Raw genomic sequence first — 21,036 nt, 5'->3', positions numbered from 1 at the left:
ATGCAACAATACGGCGCACTCCACACTATGCTGGCGCTGTAAGTGCTGCCTCTAAGATCACTGGCCACCGACTGACTTTGTTCGCGCCCGCCAAAGCGCGCCAAACGTTTCCGCTCCCACCTTTTCCTACGCTTACACAGCTTTCCGTTCCTGACGGAACTACTCCATCTTTTATACTACACATATACAGCCCTAATTGAGTGCCAGTAACTATTACATACGTAATTACATTATAGCACCGTTTTACACTTAATAATTACAACAAATAGATATCTTTACAGTATTTAAAAGTAAATATTACCCCCTTTTTCTTAATATGTACGTTAATATGAGACGACGAACCAACGGTGTTCCCGCTTCAATTTCCTTCCGTCGGACAGTTCATGTGTGTCGCCAGCGGCTGTCCGCAGCTCACTGGTGCTCCGTCCCCGACTGCTGACTGAGCTCCCTACTGAACTCCAGACAGACGACGACCCGGAAATACTAGCGATCGCTCCAGAGATGGTACGACAGTGCACTTACCGACAAACGCTGCTGGTGCCACTGACGGGCAAGTAAACCAGCAACCTAGTGACGCCAGTAAATCGAATTAAAGAAAACACGAGGCGACAGAACAAAAAAAAAACAATAAACAATAGAGAATAAACGGCATGAGCACGAGCAGCGTACGGCTCATGTAGGTCTCCTTTCGGTGGTAGGCTTACTGGGGTAGATCGCCACATGTACAGATAAACAAGTAATTATAGTGCAGTTTCAGAAAAAATGTATGATTTATTCCAGAGAAAGAGCTTCACAAATTGAACAGGTCAGTGACGCATTGGTCTGCCTCTCACTCTTATGCAAGCAACTATTCGTCTTGGTATTAACTGATGGTGTTGTTGGATATGCTCCTGAGTGACACTACACAAAATTCTGTGCAGTTGCCGCGTTAGATCGTCAAAATCCCTACATGGGTTGGAGGGTATTACCAATAATGCTCAAAACATTCTCAATTTGGGAGATATCCGACAACCTTGCTGGCTAAGGTAAGGCAGCCGGCCGGGGTGGCCGAGCGGTTCTAGGCACTACAGTCTGGAACCGCGCGACCACAACGGTCGCAGGTTTGAATCCTGCCTCGCGCATGGGTGTGTGTGATGTCCTTACGCTAGTTAGGTTTAATTAGTTCTAAGTTCTATGGGACTGATAACCTCAGATGTTAAGTCCCATAGTGCTCAGAGTCATTTGAACCAAGTTTTTAAGGTAGGGCTTGACAAGCACGAAAACAGAAACTTCCGCCGCGTGCGAGCGGCGACTATCTTGCTCAGATGCAAGCCCAGGATGGCTTGCCACGAAGGGCAGACAAAACGGGGCATAGGATGTTGTCGACGTACCACTGTGCTGTAATGGTGTCGCGGATGATAAACAAACGGGTGTTCCTTATCGGGGCGTACGGCGGGCGACAGTCAGGTTGGTATCCCACTGCAGTCTGTAATCTCATTGGCTGGAGTAGAATTGTCTTCAATGATGAGTTCTTCTTCGAACTGAGTCACGATTACCAATGACGACGCGACTGGAGACACGCTGGACAAAGGGAGGATACCAACGTAACTGTCACCCGCCACACGGCGCAACGACCGGGAATCATGGTTGTCATCCGCGCCGTACTTAGAGCACAGCGGTATTTCGACAATATTCTAAGCCTTGTTTAGTTGGCCGTCATGGGCTTACATTTCAGCAAGGTAATTTCCGCCTGCACACAGCGAAAGTTTCTACTACTTGTCTTCGTGCTTGTCAAACCCTACGCTGAACAGAAAGGTCGCCGGATCTCTCCCCAGCTGAGAACATTTGGAACACTCTAAGCAGGGCCATCTAACCAGGTCGGGAGTTTGACGATCTAACGCACCAGTTGGAGAGAATTTGGCACGATATCCCTCAGGAATACATCCAACAACTCAACTCTCTCAATGAGTGCCGAGCCGAGTAACTGCTTGCATAAGGGCCAGAGGTGGATGAACGCGTTATGGACTTGTTCAATTAGTGAAGCCTTTTTTCTTGGATAAATAATTCAGATTTTTCGGAAATGGTTCCAATGGCTCTGAGCACTATGGAACTTAATTATCTGAGGTCATCAGTCCCCTAGAACGTAGAACTACGTACACCTGACTAACCTAATGACATCACACACATCCATGCCCGAGGTGAGATTCGCACCTGCGACCTTAGCGGTCGTGCGGTTCCGGACTGAAGCGCCTAGAACAGCTCGACCACACCGGCAGGCTTTCGGAAATGTAATAATTTCCTTCTCCGTAGATGTACAACAGATTTGCCGATTTCCTTCCCATTCTGATAGTTCCTTCGTGGTGCGTCGCTTTTTTGGTTTACAGTGTATATTCTCCGACTCGCTTTATTCATGTAGACCTGAGAATTTAGAAAATAATATATGTTCTCCGCTTTATTCATACTGTAAGTAGGCTGTTTAGGTTTTTATATTGGTGACGCCACGTAGCGCTCTCTATGAAAATCACTGACTGTGCTGTGTGCAGTCTGTGGCTGGTTTGCATTGTTGGAATTTGCTATTGTAGTGTTGGGAAGTTGGCTGTTAACAGCGCGTAGCGTTGCGCAGTTGGAGGTGAGCCGCCAGCAGTAGTGGATGTGGGGAGAGAGATGGCGGAGTTTTGAGAGCGGATGATCTGGACGTGTGTCCATCAGAGAGAGTAAATTTGTAAGACTGGATGTCACGAACTGATATATATATATATATATATATATATATATATATATATATATATATATGTGTGTGTGTGTGTGTGTATATGTATGTATATATAATGACGTTTGAATACTATTAAGGTAAATACATTGTTTGTTCTCTATCAAAATCTTTCATTTGCTAAGTATGCCTATCAGTAATTAGTGCCTTCAGTAGTTAGAATCTTTTATTTAGCTGGCAGTATTGGCGCTCGCTGTATTGCAGTAATTCGAGTAACGAAGATTTTTGTGAGGTAAGTGATTCATGAAAGGTATAGGTTATTGTTAGTCAGGGCCATTCTTTTGTAGCGATTTTTGAAAGTCAGATTGCGTTACGGTAAAAATATTGTGTGTCAGTTAAAGCACAGTCATTTATAATTTTTCTAATGGGACGTTTCAATACGAACAAAAGCCCGGGATGGCACCCAGAAATGCGTACCGCAGAGCACGATCGTGTTGGCTGCAAAAAAGCGTAACCGCTTATGTAACACTTTGTGGACAGTTGATCTTGTTTCTTGCAATTCAGGTGATGTACGAGGAAAAATTATCTCCGGGGACTGCAGCTAAATGCAGCTACTTGCTTGAGACAGATAGATACGTCTGTTTCGAGAGGCCTTTTGCACTCTCTGTCTCTTTAAAGTTTCTAGACCACCCCATTATGCATGTTTTTGCTGGTGGTGACCTGCCACATTGGCGTCGATAACTCCGCAGTACCGAATAATTCCGCAGTACCGATGGCACAGATATGGTATCTGCCTACCAAATGACTTATAGCGGCCTCTCCTGATCTGTCGCCATTTTGTTGCACTTTAGGTCAAATCTGGAACAATCGACAAAGAGAAAAAAACTTAGTTTGCTGCTAAACTTTTGAAACAAACTGTGATTCTCTGTATCTAATGGTAGCGGACGTCATGGGCTCCCTGCAGCCTGTATCACTCGTATTTGAAATTGTGCGATAATTAAACTGGAGTAGTACGGTATTCCGGATATACCGGGTGATCAAAAAGTCAGTATAAATTTGAAAACTTAATAAACCACGGAATAATGTAGATAGAGAGGTAAAAATTGACACACACATGCTTGCAAAGACATGGGGTTTTATTAGAACAAAAACAAAAAACTTCATAAAATGTCCGACAGATGGCGCTGGACAGCAAAACGTCAGTGACTGCGTATGATAATCGTGTATAAAAGGAGCTGTAATGAGAGAGAGGATCAGATGCGCCAGCAGTCGCAGCATGTTGACGTTACCTGAAAAGGCGCTTTTAGTGAAGCTGTATTATCAGAATTGGGAATGTGCTAGTTCAGCGTTACGATCCTATCGCTATAGGAAGGGGATTCGAACGGGTAAAGGTCCGTTGACAAATGCAGCTGTGGCGAGAATAATTTCGAAGTTCGAAGCTACGAGTTGTTTAGACGATAGATCCCGTAGTGGCCGACCGAGCACAAGGCGTAATGCTGCTGAGACAGTTCAGGAAAAAATGGAGACTGTAGCGGGCATGGGGAAGTCAGCGCTCGTGCAGTTGCACGTCGCACCGCCATTCCAACACTACTGTTTAGTTGGCACTTAGGCGAGCCCTCCGATGCTATAGGTACTAAATCCATCGAGGTCATAGACTTTTATCTGGCGATTTAGTGAAGCGGAGGGCATTTGCGGTGTGGGCGTCTCAAAAGATGGCGGAAGATGACGATTGGTTGAGTAACGTGTTGTGGACCGACGACGTTCATTTCACGCTCCGAGGGTCTGTCAACGCCCACAACTGCAGAATTTGGGCTACCGAAAATCCTAGAACTGTCGTGTGGAAACTCCACTGCACGACGAGAAAGTGACGGTATGGGTTGGATTTACCACATCTACCGTTATCGGGCCTTTTTTCTTCGAGGAAATGCGTAATTCTGGTTTTGTAACTGCTACCGCGACGGGTGAGAGGTACGCAGATATGTTACAGAATCGCATCATCCCCAGCCTGGTTGGTAAACACCCGCTGGAACGTACGATGTTTATGCAGGATGGCGCTCCACCACATATTGCTGGACGCGTGAAAGATCTCTTGCGCGCATCGTTTGGTGATGATCGTGGGCTCAGCCGCCACTTTCGTCATGCTTGGCCTCCCAGGTTCCCAGGCCTCAGTCCGTGCGATTATTGGCTTTGGGGTTACCTGAAGTCGCAAGTGTATCGTGATCGACCGTCATTTCTAGGGATGCTGAAAGACAACATCCGACGCCAATGCCTCACCCATTTTTTGTACTTTTGTATTGTTTTGGTTCTAATAAAACCCCACGTCATTCCAAGCATGTGTGTCAATTTGTACCTCTCTATCTGCATTATTCTGTGATTTATTCATTTTTCAAATTTATACTGACTTTTTGATCACCCGGTGTCTTTTTCCGTGTTAACTGCAAAACCGAGTATCGCTGTCCGCTAGTGACGCACGGCTCCTGCAACAGGAATCAACCCGACTGCTGGCGCGCTCGGAACGCCAAATTCGCTGACGCCAGCCCCGCGGCTGATTACGCCGGGACGTCGACGGCGCAACTGCCGTCGCATCACGTGTAGTCGGCGCGGTTATCTGCGGGGGTGGCATCGCGTCGCGCCGCGTCGCCTCGCGTGGGCGGCGGCCTCATCGGGGATGCGCGCCGGGAACAGGACGGGACAGGGCAGGACAGAGCGGGGTCAGGGTGGGACGCCGCCGACGCGCCGCCCCCACTGCCTCATCAGTCACGCCACAGGGCGCGCCCGAAGTCCGGGGAAGGGGGCGCCACGGGGCGTGACGAACCGCTCGCAAGTCGCTCTGACGTCTCCCTCTTTCGTGTAACGGGTGCAATTGTTATCCTTGCCCAGGTACACAGGATGTTAAAAAGACTATGTATTGGTAATGAAAGTAAGATTTAAATCAAGATATGGTGCGAGGCTTTAGTTTATCTGCATCTGTCTGGGCTAGAGTTCTAAAATTTCCGTATAATTCCGTAAACTAGTATAAGTAAGCATAGAATACGGGAGTTTTTCTAGTACCTTTGGTCAGTTAACGTTGTTGCATTACGAACGTGGGTGCACTCAGCGACTATTATGTGATCTATAAATGATTGAGCGCAGCAATCAGTCGTCCTTTTTTACAGGTTTTATTTGGTTCAAATGGCTCTGAGAACTATGGGACTTAACTTCTGAGGTCATCAGTCCCCTAGAACTTAGAACTACTTCAAACCTAACTAACCTAAGGACATCACACACATTCATGCCCGAGGCAGGATTCGAACCTGCGACCGTAGCAGGAGCACGATTCTGGACTGAAGCGCCTAGAACCGCTCGGCCACATAGGCTGGCAATTCACATTTACCAGATAGGAGATTAATCAAGATGGCTAGATCCAAACAATCACTGTCGTAATCCTTGTTGTTTGGCCTATGCACGACATTAATTGGTTGTTGTTGTTGTTGTTGTGGTCTTCAGTCCTGAGACTGGTTTGATGCAGCTCTCCATGCTATTCTATCCTGTGCAAGCTTCTTCATCTCCCAGTACCTACTGCAACCTACATCGTTCTGAATCTGCTTAGTATATTCATCTCTTGGTCTCCCTCTACGATTTTTACCCTCCACGCTGCCCTCCAATACTAAATTGGTGATCCCTTGATGCCTCAGAACATGCCCTACCATCCGGTCCCTTTTTCTTGTCAAGTTGTGCCACAAACTCCTCTTCTCCCCAATTTTATTCAATACTTCCTCATTAGTTATGTGATCTACCCATCTAATCTTCAGCATTCTTCTGTAGCACCACATTTCGAAAGTTTCTATTCTCTTCTTGTCCAAACTATTTATCGTCCATGATTAACTTCCATACATGGTTCCACCCCAGAAAATACTTTCAGAAATGACTTCCTGACACTTAAATCTGTACTCGATGTTAACAAATTTCTCTTCTTCAGGAACGCTTTTCTTGCTATTGCCAGTCTACATTTTATATCTTCTCTACTTCGACCATTATTTGGTATCAGATGTAATAAACATATTAATGAAACGCGAAGTACTAGTTCATAGGATTTGTTGTCCTGGGAAAAGCTTACGATGGTGTAAAATGGAGCAAAATGTTTGAAACTATGATGGAGATAATAGCGAACTATAGGGAGAGATGGATAATACACAATACGTGCAATAGCTAAGGGGGAACAATAAGAATAGAGGACTAATAACAAACTGCTCATATGAAAAAGGATGTGAGACTGACATGTAGTCTGTCGTCCCTGTTTTTCAATCTGCACGTCGAGGCACCAATAAGAAAAATAAAAGAAAAGTTCAAGAGTCGGATTAAAATTCACTGTGGAAGGATATCAATGATAAGACTCACTGATGACGTTGTTAGCCTTAGCGAAAGTGACGAAGTATTACACGCCTTGTTGAGTGGAATGAAAAGTCTAATGAGTACAGAATATGGTTCTGAGAGTAAACAGTAGAAAGACGAAAGTAATGAGGAATGGGAGAAATCAGACTAGCCATAAATCTAACATCAAAATTTGGGGAGATGAAAAAGACTAAATTAACAAATCCTGTTGCCTCGGAAGCAAACTAACACATGACGATCGAGACAAGGAGGACAAAAATAGCAGATTAGCACAGGAAAAGAGGGCCTAGCATCAAACATCGACCGTAATCTAAGGAAGAAATTTCTGAGAACGTGCATTTGGGGTACAGCACTGTATGGAAGTGTCATGGACAACCGGAAAAGAAGAAGATCGGAGCGTTTGACATGTGGTGCTATAGAAGCACGTTCAAAGGAATGAGAAAGGCCTTTGCAGAATCGGCGAAGAAACGAACGTTCGTAAAACTCTCACAAGAAGGGACAGGAAGATAGGAATTGTGTTAAGAGATCAGTGAATAACTTCCTTGGCGCTGGAGAGAGCTGTAAAGAATAAAAAATACTAGGGAAGACAAAAATTGGTATACATTCTAAAAATAAATGAGGACGTAGGGTGCAAATGTCGCTCTCAGATGAAGAGGTTGGCCGCATCGAACCAGCCAGAACATTGATGTCTCAATACACAAACACCTAAAACTTGCACCGGAAATATTGCACAAATGGAAGGTCCTCTTGATGGGCCGTTTTCACAGAAACGATTGGTGGTGCGGGACTCATATTGGCAGCCAGATTGTAATAGTACTTAGAGAGTGTATTTTTTATACAAACATACACTTTTTCAAATAGAACGCAGTCTACTGGAATATAGAACCGCTCGCTCGACGAAAGATCCGTACCTAAAGATCGGAAAGTTGCACATGTCACACCAATATTCAAGAAAGGCAGTAGGAGTAATCCAGAAGACTACAGGTCCATATCATTAACGCGGATATGCAGCAGGACGTTTTAACGTATATTGTGTTCGAACACTATAAATTACCTCGAAGAGAAGGGTCTACTTACACAGTCACACGGATTTAGAAAACATCGTTCTTGTGAAACACATCTGGCTCTTTACTCGCAATGAGTTTTGAGTGCTATCGACAAGGAATTTGAGAATTATTCCGTATTTCTAGATTCCATAAGGCTTTTGACACCATACCTCACAAGCTGCTAGTAATCAAACTGCGTGCTTATGGAACATCGTCTCAGTTATGCGACTGGATTCGTGAATTCCTGTCAGGTGTGTATCATTTACAAGTCGTGGATGTAGTTGTGAAACGGAACAGTGACTGTAATTTTCCCTTTTTGTTTATGACCGTAGATTTAAAAAAAAAAAAACTTTGGACTATTTCAACTACATCAATGAGCCAAAACACTGCGACCGCTCGCTTACCAGCGCGTTGGTCCATCTTTGAAACGCAGTACAGTACCAATGATACTGACGTAGATTCGACAAGTTCTTGTTTGGTTTCCGGAAGTGCGTGGTATCAGATATATACGCAGAGGTCCCGAAGTTCCCGTAGATTACGGACCGCTGGTTTGTGGGCGCTGAGACGGCGCCGGATAGCGTCCCAGATGTAGTCCATCCGGTTCGCGTCTGAGGAATTTGGTGGCCAAGACGCCAACATGAGTTCTCTATCATGCTTCTGTGCGCTGTTGACCTTGTGGCGAGGACAGATGTCATGCTGGAAGGTTCAATCGCCTTCGGGGAATACATCAGACGCGAGGAGATGCAGGTGGTCCGCAATAATACGCACTTCATCCATAGCTGCCGTACTGCTTTCAGTTTGTTAGGCAGATCCCACAGAAGCTCAGGTGGCACGATGCATGATTCGAACAGCCATTCGATCTGGGTGATGGTGCGTCAGGACACGACTGTCAGTCTGGTGTAACACGAAATGTGATTCATCCGACCGGGCGACACATCTCCATTGACCCACGATCCAAATACTCGGTCTCAATAATGTCTAAGATGAGTCAGTTGTGTTCCTACTACGACATTAACCAGCTCCGGTTAATGACGTAAGAGCATAAAATTGCAGCGATATTTTTCTTAATGCTTTGGAAACAAATACCAACACCAGTTGCAATTTCATGACCATATACCACCATCGGTTCAGCCTGAACCAACATGTTCCTGCTCAACAAAAATTTTTCTTAATGAGTCGCACCAAATGAAAAGTGTACAGAACATAAAAAACGGAAATCGCACAGTTCCTCATTATACAGGGTAATCAGAAAGAGTCTGAAGAGCTTGTTAGTGTGTTACGTGGTAAGTTGTGTTGAGAAATAATAGTTAAGAAAAAAATTCGATACATTGTACCGCTTCCGAGTTAATTAGTATTAAAGTTAGCCAATCAGCCCGTTGCGCGTCTTATTCAAGCGGCCCGCCAGAGACGGTGTCGCCAAACGTATGCTTCGTTTGATTTTATAAAACTGAAAAGGAGAGAGATAGAAAAATTAAATATGGGACGTTAGTAAGGACTGAATCTGATCCAGACGCTGAGCAGTCTCGTGCGCTATCATCTACGCTATGAGAACAACTAACAGTAACTACATCCGGTGGGTCGCCAGAATTTGCGCGGCCAACAGCCTGATTGCCCAACTTCAATACTAATTAACTCTGAAACCGCACAATGTAAATAATTTCTTTCTTTACAATTATTTCTCAATACAACCTACGCTGCAATACCCTCACAAGCAAACTAACTAATAATTTGACACGTACACACTAAAATCTGCCACCAACAGTACAGGAAAATTCGCAGAACTCAGACGCTTAAGAAAACCTGTGATATTTCACCACCGTATTACCTGTCTGTGTTCTCTAAAGAACACCAGCAAAGTGTGAGTGCTCCATTCTACAACACAACGACAGTCAATGACGACGTTCCTACCTTGGTTTCTTTATTAATTCCTTCCTTATACCTCCCTTTCTTGATTTCAGAGCTGCACTCTGCAGCCCCATTACGTCATAAAAGTGTAGCAAAAGTGACAAGTAATGTAACTGTAACGTCGAATCCGTGAAACTATGGACTATTTTGAAATGGCGCAAGTCCCCACGCGGTAATAGTGTGTAAATGTTTTGTATTACCCTTTCAGGTGGACTGAGTACAGAACGAAATCCGGCATGATTTGCATTCCGTTCACGAGCCAGCCTGTGCATATGTTTTTTGCTGTCCGGCGGAACTAATTGGCGGAGAAGCGCTGGGTCACTAATGTGTTGGGAAGTTCGCCATTAAGATCGCTAGCTCGCGCTACTTTGGTGTCGCTTTGCTTTAGCTAATTACTTGATGCCTCCCTTCCTGCCTGGCTCTAGCTATCTGGAGACAGACATGTTGTTACGACCTTCTTACACGGAAGTGCTGATGAAAGACACTTATCCCGCCCTTCTGTGCTACTAGCTTCACATGGACTACGAGGAGTAACGCTGTCAGCTACAGATTGCTCCGATACTTTCTAAAAACGAGAATCGGGCCAGCGGGAAGAAAAGATGACAACGAAACCATTACCTGCTGATTTACCCGCACTCTAGCTGCTTCAACAAATTTATTCGTTGTTCAACGTCTTTAAAGATACGGCTATGTTAAACTTAAAACTGTGGGTCTATGTCCGCCTGATAGCCGGCACAATAGCTCAACGTGTTCAGTCAGAGAGCCGCTCGCCCTCTGTGATAAAAAATTGAGTAAAGAAATCAACGATCAACTTGAACGTATGTCTTGTTACGTCCGCCCAGACCAAACGCGAGGAACCAAACCGAACAAAAAAAAAAAAAAAAAAAAAAAAAAAGGAATTAGCTGAGTGGCCAGCGTGACGGATTGCCGTCCTACGGGCTCGGGTTCGATTCCCGGCTGCTTTGAGAATTTTCTCCGATCACGAACTGGGTGTTGTGCTGTCTTCATCATCATTTCATCCCCATCCGGAGTGCAGGTCGCCCAATGTGGCGTCGAAAGTAATAAGACTTACACCAAGACGGCCGGACCCGCCCCGCAAGGGGCCTCCCGGCCAATGACGCCAAACGCTCATTTTCGTTTTTTATGGGTCTATAAGTATTTGTGAATGTCGGTTCATTATGACAGGCATTTTCAGCTACAAATGGCGTCTAAGGACAAAAGTGGGTAATCGTAACCTGCCAGTAAACCGAAAGTAAAGAAGTTCATTGTGAAGATCTACAATCATCAAACCATATTACGATGTGTGGTCGAGGGTACTTCATCTACCACATTCAATTTTTCTCCTGTATCTGTTCCAATTTGCGCGGAAAAGTAGACCGCCGGTAGACCAGCGTATGAGCTCTAATATTTCCGATTTCGCTTTGTGACCATTTTGCGATATGTTTCTGGAAGGGAGTAGCACCTTGCTTGACTATTTTTGGAAGTTGTTTACTCGGAATTTTAGTGGGAAACCTCTCTGTGATGCACAATGTCTGTTCTCTGACGTCTCCCGATGGAATTTGATGAACATCTATATGAAGTTCTCGTGCTTATCAAACTAAATCATAATGAAAGACTGCTTTTCTCTGTTATACGGGAAGAACTTAATTCTCTGGCGAGCAGAACTAAATAATCGTTTGAAGATTTTGTAAGGTGCTTTGTCCTTTGTTGAATTAAATATCCTTATAATTGTTTCAGTAAATCTCAGTGTGTCATCTGTCTTTACCACAACAAGTTTTATGTGCATAAAACAACTCAAGTCCGAGTCCTGTAGACATTTCACGGTTTTTACTGTTTTCCGTCATGTTACTGTTTGCGATCTTTTATCTGAACAATCTTGGATGCTCCCGCCCATTTATTAGAGGTACAATAGATTTGTTCATGGTTAGGTGTAGTTTTCTTGCGTGTTCCGTGACTCCAACACATGACTGCTCTGTATGAGGTAGAGACTGTCAGTAGGTTTAAATGTAACATATATTTTCTCTGTGAAAACATGGCTACATACTGGCAGTTTACATAAATAGATTATTTAAAATCCAAATCCATAACTAAGCTTGATAAATGTATCCTAACCACAAATATTGTACCTTCTCAGTAGTATGTCTGTGGAGTAGGAGGAGTGTAGAACAAAAATTATTTCCGTTCAAGACATTTCTCATATACCACCACCTTCAGTTCTGAAGGTAGGTTGTTAAAATTTTTTTGTTTCTGCATACGTTGCTCCATTCTGTGCAAGAGTAAGATTAATATGCGGCTAGTGGCGGATAGTTACAGTGTTGCATTTATGAATGTTACTATGATTGTCAAATTGCGCCTAATTCCTTTCAACAAACTTTTTGAGACAGTATTTTAAACCTGTGTCAGTGTGCCTACTTTTTTTTTAAGTTTCCTACATGAAGGTTGAGGTTAGGTGTCAGACATTATCCTTACAATGTTCTTTTGTCCGGTGAGTACTTTGTGTCTTTTTGCTGAATTGCCACAGATAATTCCTTGTGGCTCCGGAAACCATGCTCATAGCGTCCACGTCCCACATGAGTGACGTCACTTGTCCTTGCGTAGCCATAGTGCAGTTATCGATGGTAAACGACTGAGAGATGGTTTCTGGTGCGACCTGTTCTTGAGTACTGCGTGAGTGTTTGGGATCCGTACCAGGTCGGATTGAAGGAAGACATCGAAGCAATTCAGAGGCGGGCTGCTACATTTTTTACTGGTAGGTTCAAACAACACACACGTGTTACGGAGAGGCTTCGGGAACTCAAATGGGTATTCCTGGAGGGGAGCGACGTTCTTTTCGAAAAACAATATTGAGAAAATTTAGAGCCGGTATTTGAAGCTGACTGCCGGATGATTCTTCTGCCGCCGACATACATTGCGCGTAAGGACCACGACGATAAGATGCGAGAAATTAGAAATAAGGAGGTGTACAGACATTCGTTTTTCCCTAGCTCCATTTGCGAGTGGAACAGCAGGGGAAATAACAAGAAGTGGTACAGGGTACCCTCCGCCACGCACCTTACCGTGGCTTGCATAGTATCTATGCAGATGAAGGTGGACAACGCCATTAAGGTGGAGAGCGCATATGCCACCTGGCGGGGTGCGAAGAAGGCAGTTGTTCAGCTACTTAGGCGAAGAGATCATACCACACTTTTGAGTCCATCTCGAGGCAGCGCATGGGTCAAAGTTGTTTTCATCTGAAGCACTCCGTTTGGAATAGATCAGTTGGTCCCAGCCATCACAGAGTTTTGCAGAGAACGACCAATTCAATAGAATTTGAACAGAATTGTGTTGATTTATAGTTTCCCACAAGTACATTTGCACATAGCAGATTGGAGTGCAGTAATGCCGTTGATGAAAAACAGACACTATTTAAAAGACGCACCGAATCCACAGTTTTTAAGATACGCCAATGAAATTTTGTACTACGTTTTAGAGGAAATTAACACATTTACTGGTAAGTTCCTTGGATTATGTATGTTTAACGTTTTTTATGGAATTTAAAAATTTTATTTCCAAAAGTAATGTATGTAACTTTCTCTCGGAGACTACTTAAGAGATTTCCACAAAATTTTCTCTGTTTAATCTCCCTGCGTATAGTAACCTCTTCCCATGTCGTTTATTGAATATATAGATAGAAGAGTTTTAATAATATTTTAATAACAATTCTGTAAATATAATATAACATTGATGCAAAATTCATCATCTACATCTATGTGATTACTCTGCCATTCACAATAAAGTGCCTGGTAGAGGGTTCAATGAATCACCTTCAAGCTGTCTCTCTACCGTTCCACTCTCGAACGGCGCGAGGGAAAAATGAGCAGGTAAATTTTTATGTGTGAGCCCTAATTTCTCTTATTTTATCGTAATGATCATTTTTTCCTATATAGGTGGGTGCCAACAGAATGTTTTCGCAATCGGAGGAGAAAACTTCTGTTTGAAAGTTCATGAGAAGATCCCGTCGCAACGAAAAACGCTTTGTTTTAATGATTGCAATTCCAACTCAGGTATCATGTCTGTGGCACTATCTCCCCTATTTCGCGATAATACAAAACGACCTGCCCTTCTTTGAACTTTTTAGATGTCATCCATCAGTCCTACTTGATGCGGATCCCACATCACACAGCAATACTCCTGAATAGGGTGGACAAGCGTGGTGTAAGCACTCTCCTTACTAGACCTGTTGCACCTTCTAAGTATTCTGCCAATGAATCGCAGTCTTTGGTTTGCTCTGCCCACAACATTATCTATGTGATTCAACATAGGTTATTTGTAATTGTAATCCTTAAGTATTTAGTTAAATTTACAACCTTCAGATATGTGTGACTTACGCTTAATCGAAATTTAGCGGATTTCTTTTTGTACTCACTTGAATAACTTCACACTTTTCTGTATTCAGTGTCAATTGCCTCTTTTCGCACCATACAGATATATTATCTAAATCATTTTGCAAGTCGTTTTGATCATCTGATGACTTTACAAGACGGTAAATGGCAGCATCATCTGCAGACAATCTGTGAGGGCTACTAAGATTGTCTCGTATGTCGTTAACATAGATCAGGAACAACAGAGGGCCTATATCACTTCCTTGTGCAATGCCGGATATTACTTTTGTTTACTCGATGACTTTCCGTCTATTACTACGAACTGTGGCCTTTCTGACGGGAAATCAAGAATCTAGTCGCATAACTGAGGCGGTATTCCATAGCCACATTGTTACTTTAGAAGAAATATTTTGCCGCATATCTCAGCTTCAACTCAGAATTTCAGAATTTACTCTTGAAACAAGATTTACTGGGTCTTTAGAAATAAGTATACAAAATTTCATAATTCAAGCGTCCAGAGGTCTTGAGAAAAAGGTATATAAACATTAAAAAACATCAGTTTCAGGAAATGCACTTTAAAGTTCACTCTAACAATTTTTTAGTATGTCACCTCTTCAGAAGGCCCCAAATTTGTACGCAGGGTCCTCTTTAGCTTTAACACTTCTCTTCTGGTTTTTTGTTTCACCCTTTCTTTCTTGTACCAGGTCTTGAACTGACTTTAGTTGCAAAGAGGCGCTGTAAATCTACTTTTATGAAGATCTCTGGAGTGAAATTTCCTATGTTAAAGACTATTCTCTCTAATACCTTCATCTTCCCTACGATTCCATCACTATAAGGAGGACGACATCGTAAGTTCCAATAGTGACAACTTTAGCAGATGAAAACGTGGTTTTAGGGCATCGTTTCGGTATGAGTGAATTTAGAGACTCATTTGGATTATGGATTTTGCCGTGATCACACGTTTTTAGAGGTTCAGAGTCGGTCAGAAACCTGTGACTGGGCTTGATAATGTCCAGGATACTGTTTGAAAGCCTTTCCTTGTGAATTTAGGGGTTGTTATCCGTCTAAGCCTTTAGACACTTACACCAGCTAAAGTTGGCTCGATTGGCTCTAAGCACTATGGGACTTAACATCTGAGACTTAGAACTAGTTGAACCTAACTAACCTAAGTACATCACACACATCCTTACCCGAGGCAGAATTCGAACCTGCGACCGTAGCGGTCGTGTGGTCCCGGACTGAAGCGTCTAGAACCGGCACCAGCTAAAGTGGCACTGTTGATAAATGCGATGTCCATCTGTTGACACCATTTGGAAATATGTGGTCCATACTGCACTTTTCGTGTCACTTGTACTGGATAGGCTCTGGCATTATTGAGTGATGGAAGAATCGAACACTAGCGCAAACCTCCGTTAGTAGTACAAGGCAAAACAAAAACTGCTTCTTCATCAAAAAAACAGCTGGTTTGTTGAATGAGATTTTCACTCTGCAGCGGAGTGAGCGCTGATATGAAACTTCCTGGCAGATTAAAACTGTGTGCCGGACCGAGACTTGTACTCGGGACTTTTGCCTTTCGCGGGCAAGTGCTCTACCAACTGAGCTACCCAATCACGGCTCACGCCCCGTCCTCACAGCTATACTTCTGCCAGTACCTCGTCCCCTACCTTCCAAACTTCACAGAAGCTCTCCTGCGAACTAGCACTCCTGAAAGAAACGATATTCCGGAGACATGGCTTAGCCACAGCCTAGGGGATGTTTCCGGAATGAGTTTTTCACTCTGCAGCGGAGTGTGCGCTGATATGAAACTTCCATGCAGATTAAAACTGTGTTCGCAGGAGAGCTTCTGTTAAGTTTGGAAGGTTGGAGACGAGGTACTGGCAGAAGTAAAGCTGTGAGGGCGGGGCGTGAGTCGTGCTTGGGTAGCTCAGTTGGTAGAGTCTCGGTCCGGCACACAGTTTTAATCTGCCAGGAAGTTTTGTTTCTAAGATACGGAACAGAGTCACAGATGGTGTATAAAACCAAAGAGTATACATCGTAACCTTCCAGATGTGTCCCGTGCAAGTTTGCTTGAAAGTAACACACGCAATCGTTGTAGGGTCGCCATGGGCGTGGCAGGAATGTCGCGTCACACATTTATTTTTCAGTGACTTCGGATGCGATTTCATAATTGAAACTTCGGGAAATTATTATCCACGAATTCTACTAATGAATAAAAGATAAATTGAAAATCGACGCTTTCGGTCAATTTCAGGAACGTCCCCCATTAACGTTTTCGTGTACTGGTGTTGCAGGTGAACCCGGGCAGCAAGGCGGCGCAGAAGGGTGTGCGCGAGGGTGACGTCATCTCGAGCATCAATGGGCAGTCTACGCGCGCCGTCTCCAACAGCGACGCGCACGCGCTGCTACGCAACGCCGGGCACACGCTGCGGCTCGGCCTCAACGAGTGAGTAGAGCAGCCTTCTTCTCTTTCTGTCAGTCCTTCTTGTTCCAGCTCCAGCTCCCACCTGGGAGATCTGGTGCGAGGCTGAATCTGGCTTACTTGTCACGCCATAGACTGAGGTCAAAGTGGCATAGGGATGAAAAAAAACCGACCACTCAAGACCGATACTGGTATTTTTGTTCTAAATAATGATGATTTTCGATATTTGTTGGTCTCGGTAGTAACAAGTGTTTCTTTTTTATACTAATAATCAAGTAAAAAGCCGAAATATCAGTTAGCCACAGCAGCAGTGCTAAAATTTTCGCTTTTAAATAAACCTTTCCTTAAAATGCAATAATTTTTATTTGTAAAGTATGCATTACTTTGAAATGTTTCGTTATTACAGAGAGTGAGAAAAGCAGTCAGAGCTACTTTAATAATAATGCCGACAGAAAAAAAACAACAAACACTTGGCATGAGAAGTAGTCGTCGCCTTACATACACTGTATTGCGGAAAGGTACCAACTTTTCGAAATATTTTCACGAAGTGATATAGCAATGCGGCACAATGCTTCATTTGCTTTAAAGGATTAAAAATTTTGGAAATTTGTGGTAAAGTCTTATGGGACCAAACGGCTGAGGTCATCGGTCCCTAAACTTATGCACTACTTAATCTAACTTCAACTTACGCTAAGAACAACACACACACACACACACACACACACACCAATGCCCGAGGGAGGACTTAAACCTCTGACGGGGGGAGACGCGCGGATCTTAACAAGGCGCCTCAGACCGAAAGGATTAAAGATTCGTCTGCCATTTCTATGAAATAATAAAAGAGGAAGTAAATTATGGTAACAGCAATAAATTAACAGTAGTTTATTCGTAGTTTACAAAAAAAAAATAGAAAGCAGCCGATTTGCTGCCTGTATCTACATAATATGCCTTCTTCTGCTTGTTTCCACCCCCGGTAGCTGAGTGGTCAGCGCGACAGAAAGTCAATCCTAACGGCCCGGGTGGGTCGGAGATTTTCTCCGCTCAGGGACTGGGTGTTGTGTTGTCCTTATCTTCATCATTTCATCCCCATCGACGCGCAAGTCGCCGAAGTGGCGTCAACTCGAAGGACTTGCACCAGGTGAACGGTCTACCCGACGGGAGGCCCTAGCCACACGGCTGTTTTTATCCGCTTGTAACCCTTAAAAATGAATACATTAGCAGGAATATCAGAGTTCTTCCATCGCAGGTTTTACTCTTTGGCCCTGGCTATTCGTAATACCCAAAATAGTGTTACGATTCCCAATTACAACATGATTTTTGAGCAGAATTTCATAAAATGGGAATCAGTAGGGGAATACTTGTGATTTTTTTCTAGTATTCAACCACAAATCACTTTTCAAGAAAAGCACCGAACGGACTAAGTTTTCTTTTATTTGTCTGTTTAATTTATTATTTTAATTCTATGTATCTCGAAACTGAGAGAGTCAAAGATTTTTAGTCTTCTTTCGATTTCTACGTTTATTGCAGGAAATAACAAGAATAATAAACCAAAACTCGGTTATTTCAGAAATCTGTTATTTGGAGCGGTCTCAACAGTCAAGTTTAACTGGCCTAGGTAAAAACCAATACAACCGAAAACCGATTGCATCAACGATAACCGGCATCTCCACAGTGGAGCCGGTATCGCCGAATTCCGCCTACGACCGACAGTCGGCCGAAAACGGCCGATAGTCGGCCGAAGACGGCCGACCTTTTCGAGTCAGTACGGCCCCAGTGCAGCCGATCTCATAATCCGAACGTACAGACTTCGGACGACAATCGGTGAAATGGAGATTTGTTTTCTTCTGTGAAATCCACCGATGTTGTCGCACTCGACTATGGACTAAGAGAAAATGATAAATTTAGTCTCTAGAAAAGTGAGTTTGTGCTAAAGATAAAAAAAATCACAATCTGAATATACTATAGCTCGGAATTTATGGACTGAACAGGAGGTTTATTGGAAACCAAAAGTAGGCAAAATCTTTGTCGGAAATTTTAGCCGTTATTTATAATCTCAGAAATTAATTTCTTCGAGTGAATAGGGTAGCATATCTTACGCTTCTGGTTACTGGAATGAACCGTTTTTTAGCTTTTGTTTGGTGCACATTATTATTACTGCTTAGTGGCGTTTTCCTGCCAGTAGAGGGGTTATTCTGCTATATGAAGTGGTTTACGAATGTTGTGTTTGTTTTTCCACATTCCAGCGTTTCTCGCTTCACACCACAAATTCATAAAACTTGTCTGGCCCTTCCGATAGCTGAGGACAGAGATTACAGTACTGGTCACGTTCTTTTCGAGACAGATACAGCTCATTCACATGTATTCGGGTCTTTTTAATAGCAAAAGGCGCAATGCAGCGCTCGTCTCCAAGCACGGAGGCGTCGTGCTATCCATCGTGCCCTAGGAGGTTAAAATCTAACCTATTTCGTACATATAATAAATTATCGGACACAGTTCGACCAAGCAGTCATTAGGTTATATGGGGTGACCTCTGGTGACAATGTCTGGTAGCTGTTGTCAGTACCACTGTGAACGCAACCATAGTCAACGGTTCTGCAGTATCATTATATTACAGGTGAATTCTCCTTAAGGAGCAATTGACGCGAACATCTGGTTACCTCAAAAGCAGAAATAGTATTCTTCGTAGTCTCTCTGGCACTACTGGTGGATCGCCAAAAGACACTTTTTGAATATCGGCTCTCTGGAATGTTTTGCTCAACAACATAGTACTGTGCGTCTGTCAGTTTTAATAGCACATGTGTGAAGAAGATGTGTCACATTCCACCTTCTGATGTAAGGCGGAAGAGTGGACTACTAAGTGAATATCATCAGACTGTTTATAATCCCGATCTTCCGATACTGAATTATGTATTCTTTGTAGAGGGAATCACAGCCAGAATTTTTGATGAAGATCGGTTCAACGTCATTGGTGAGTCGAAATGCTGTTTGCAAAAAACTGTCCTCCACAATGCCTGAAACTTTCTTGCATCCAGGAGGGAGCCTCTGGAATTGACCAGCCTCGGTCAGCTTGGACTGTTCTGAAGCCCATCCGAACGGGTCATGGAAGATATGCAGACACTCACCGCAGGTGTGAGAAATATTCGTCACACCGTGACTGTGGCACTGAACAACTTGTTGCTCATGTTATATTAATTTATTCTATACGTTCCTACAAGGGTTCTTTTCCTGACAGTTACGAGTGGTGTAATAACTACACAAGGTGTTGCGAAACAATTCGTTCAAATTAATAGCGGCGGTAGCAAACAACAGAAATATATTGCGATAAGGAACATACAGTCTCTGAAGTGAGCTTGTAATGTTAGGGAACATTTTATTAGTGATGCTGGCGTAAGCTGCTGTGTCGGTGTCGCTGACTCGGAATGTGTACTGAAATTCAAAACTTCTCTGTGAACGGATGGTTGGCTCTGAAGTCTGAGTGGAAACACACCGCAAACATGACCGCCATGTGACAACAACGGAGACATCCTTGTTGACACACTGATTCAATGGCAGTCATTGTCGTCTTGTGACGACAACAGTGAACATGGAGTGGTGTAAGTGTGACGAAATGGCTGACATGCATCCGGTATACGGGTTTGTGAATGGAAATGGACGAGCTGCAGGGAGGGAGTATCGACAGCGCTTTGTCAACCGACGGGTTCCACAACACCAGACATTCGGACTTCTGCATCGCCTGCTACTTGAAACAGGCATTTTCCGTGCAAGTGTGTGTGATACATGTCGGAATCGAACAGTGCGAACTGTCGAAATGGAAGACGAAATTGGACGACACTTCAAGTACATGACGTGATGCCCACATCCTTGGCGTCAGACATAGCCTTGTGTGGAATGTGTTACGTGACTAACAGCTTCATGCTGTCCATCGTGCGGCAGCACTGACACCTGAAGATTTTCCCCAACGAGTGCAGTTCGCGCAATGGTTTTTACAACTGACTGCGTGCACTCCTTATTTCCGGACGAGGTCCTATACACCGACGAGGCTTTGTTTACTGCTAAAGCTATTTCAATATTCACAATTCGTATATCTGGGCACATGTGAACTCGATCTCGCGCTCATCAACAACGATTGGCCGACGTTCTCTGTGACAGGTTGATTGGGCCATACATTCTTCCATTCCACCCAAGTGAACGGAGATATCGCGTCTTCGTGGAACAGTGTTGTCAGAACTGCTGGAAGATCTACTT

General features: G+C 43.7%; 1 protein-coding gene across 10 annotated transcripts in view; it reads left to right on the top strand.

Annotated features, from left to right (window-relative positions):
- LOC126416983 (sorbin and SH3 domain-containing protein 1) overlaps nt 1-21,036 on the top strand; it is a 1,139,715-nt gene that overhangs the window by 308,008 nt on the left and 810,671 nt on the right. For all 10 annotated transcript variants that reach the window (XM_050084918.1, XM_050084885.1, XM_050084932.1 and 7 more), the window contains exon 2: nt 16,664-16,815. In XM_050084918.1, the coding sequence (XP_049940875.1) occupies nt 16,664-16,815 (152 nt within the window). The remainder of the gene's footprint in view (nt 1-16,663; nt 16,816-21,036) is intronic.

Source organism: Schistocerca serialis, chromosome 1 (genome assembly GCF_023864345.2).
Source record: "Schistocerca serialis cubense isolate TAMUIC-IGC-003099 chromosome 1, iqSchSeri2.2, whole genome shotgun sequence".
Classification (NCBI taxonomy): domain Eukaryota; kingdom Metazoa; phylum Arthropoda; class Insecta; order Orthoptera; family Acrididae; genus Schistocerca; species Schistocerca serialis.
This window is presented reverse-complemented; position numbering and strand designations above follow the sequence as displayed.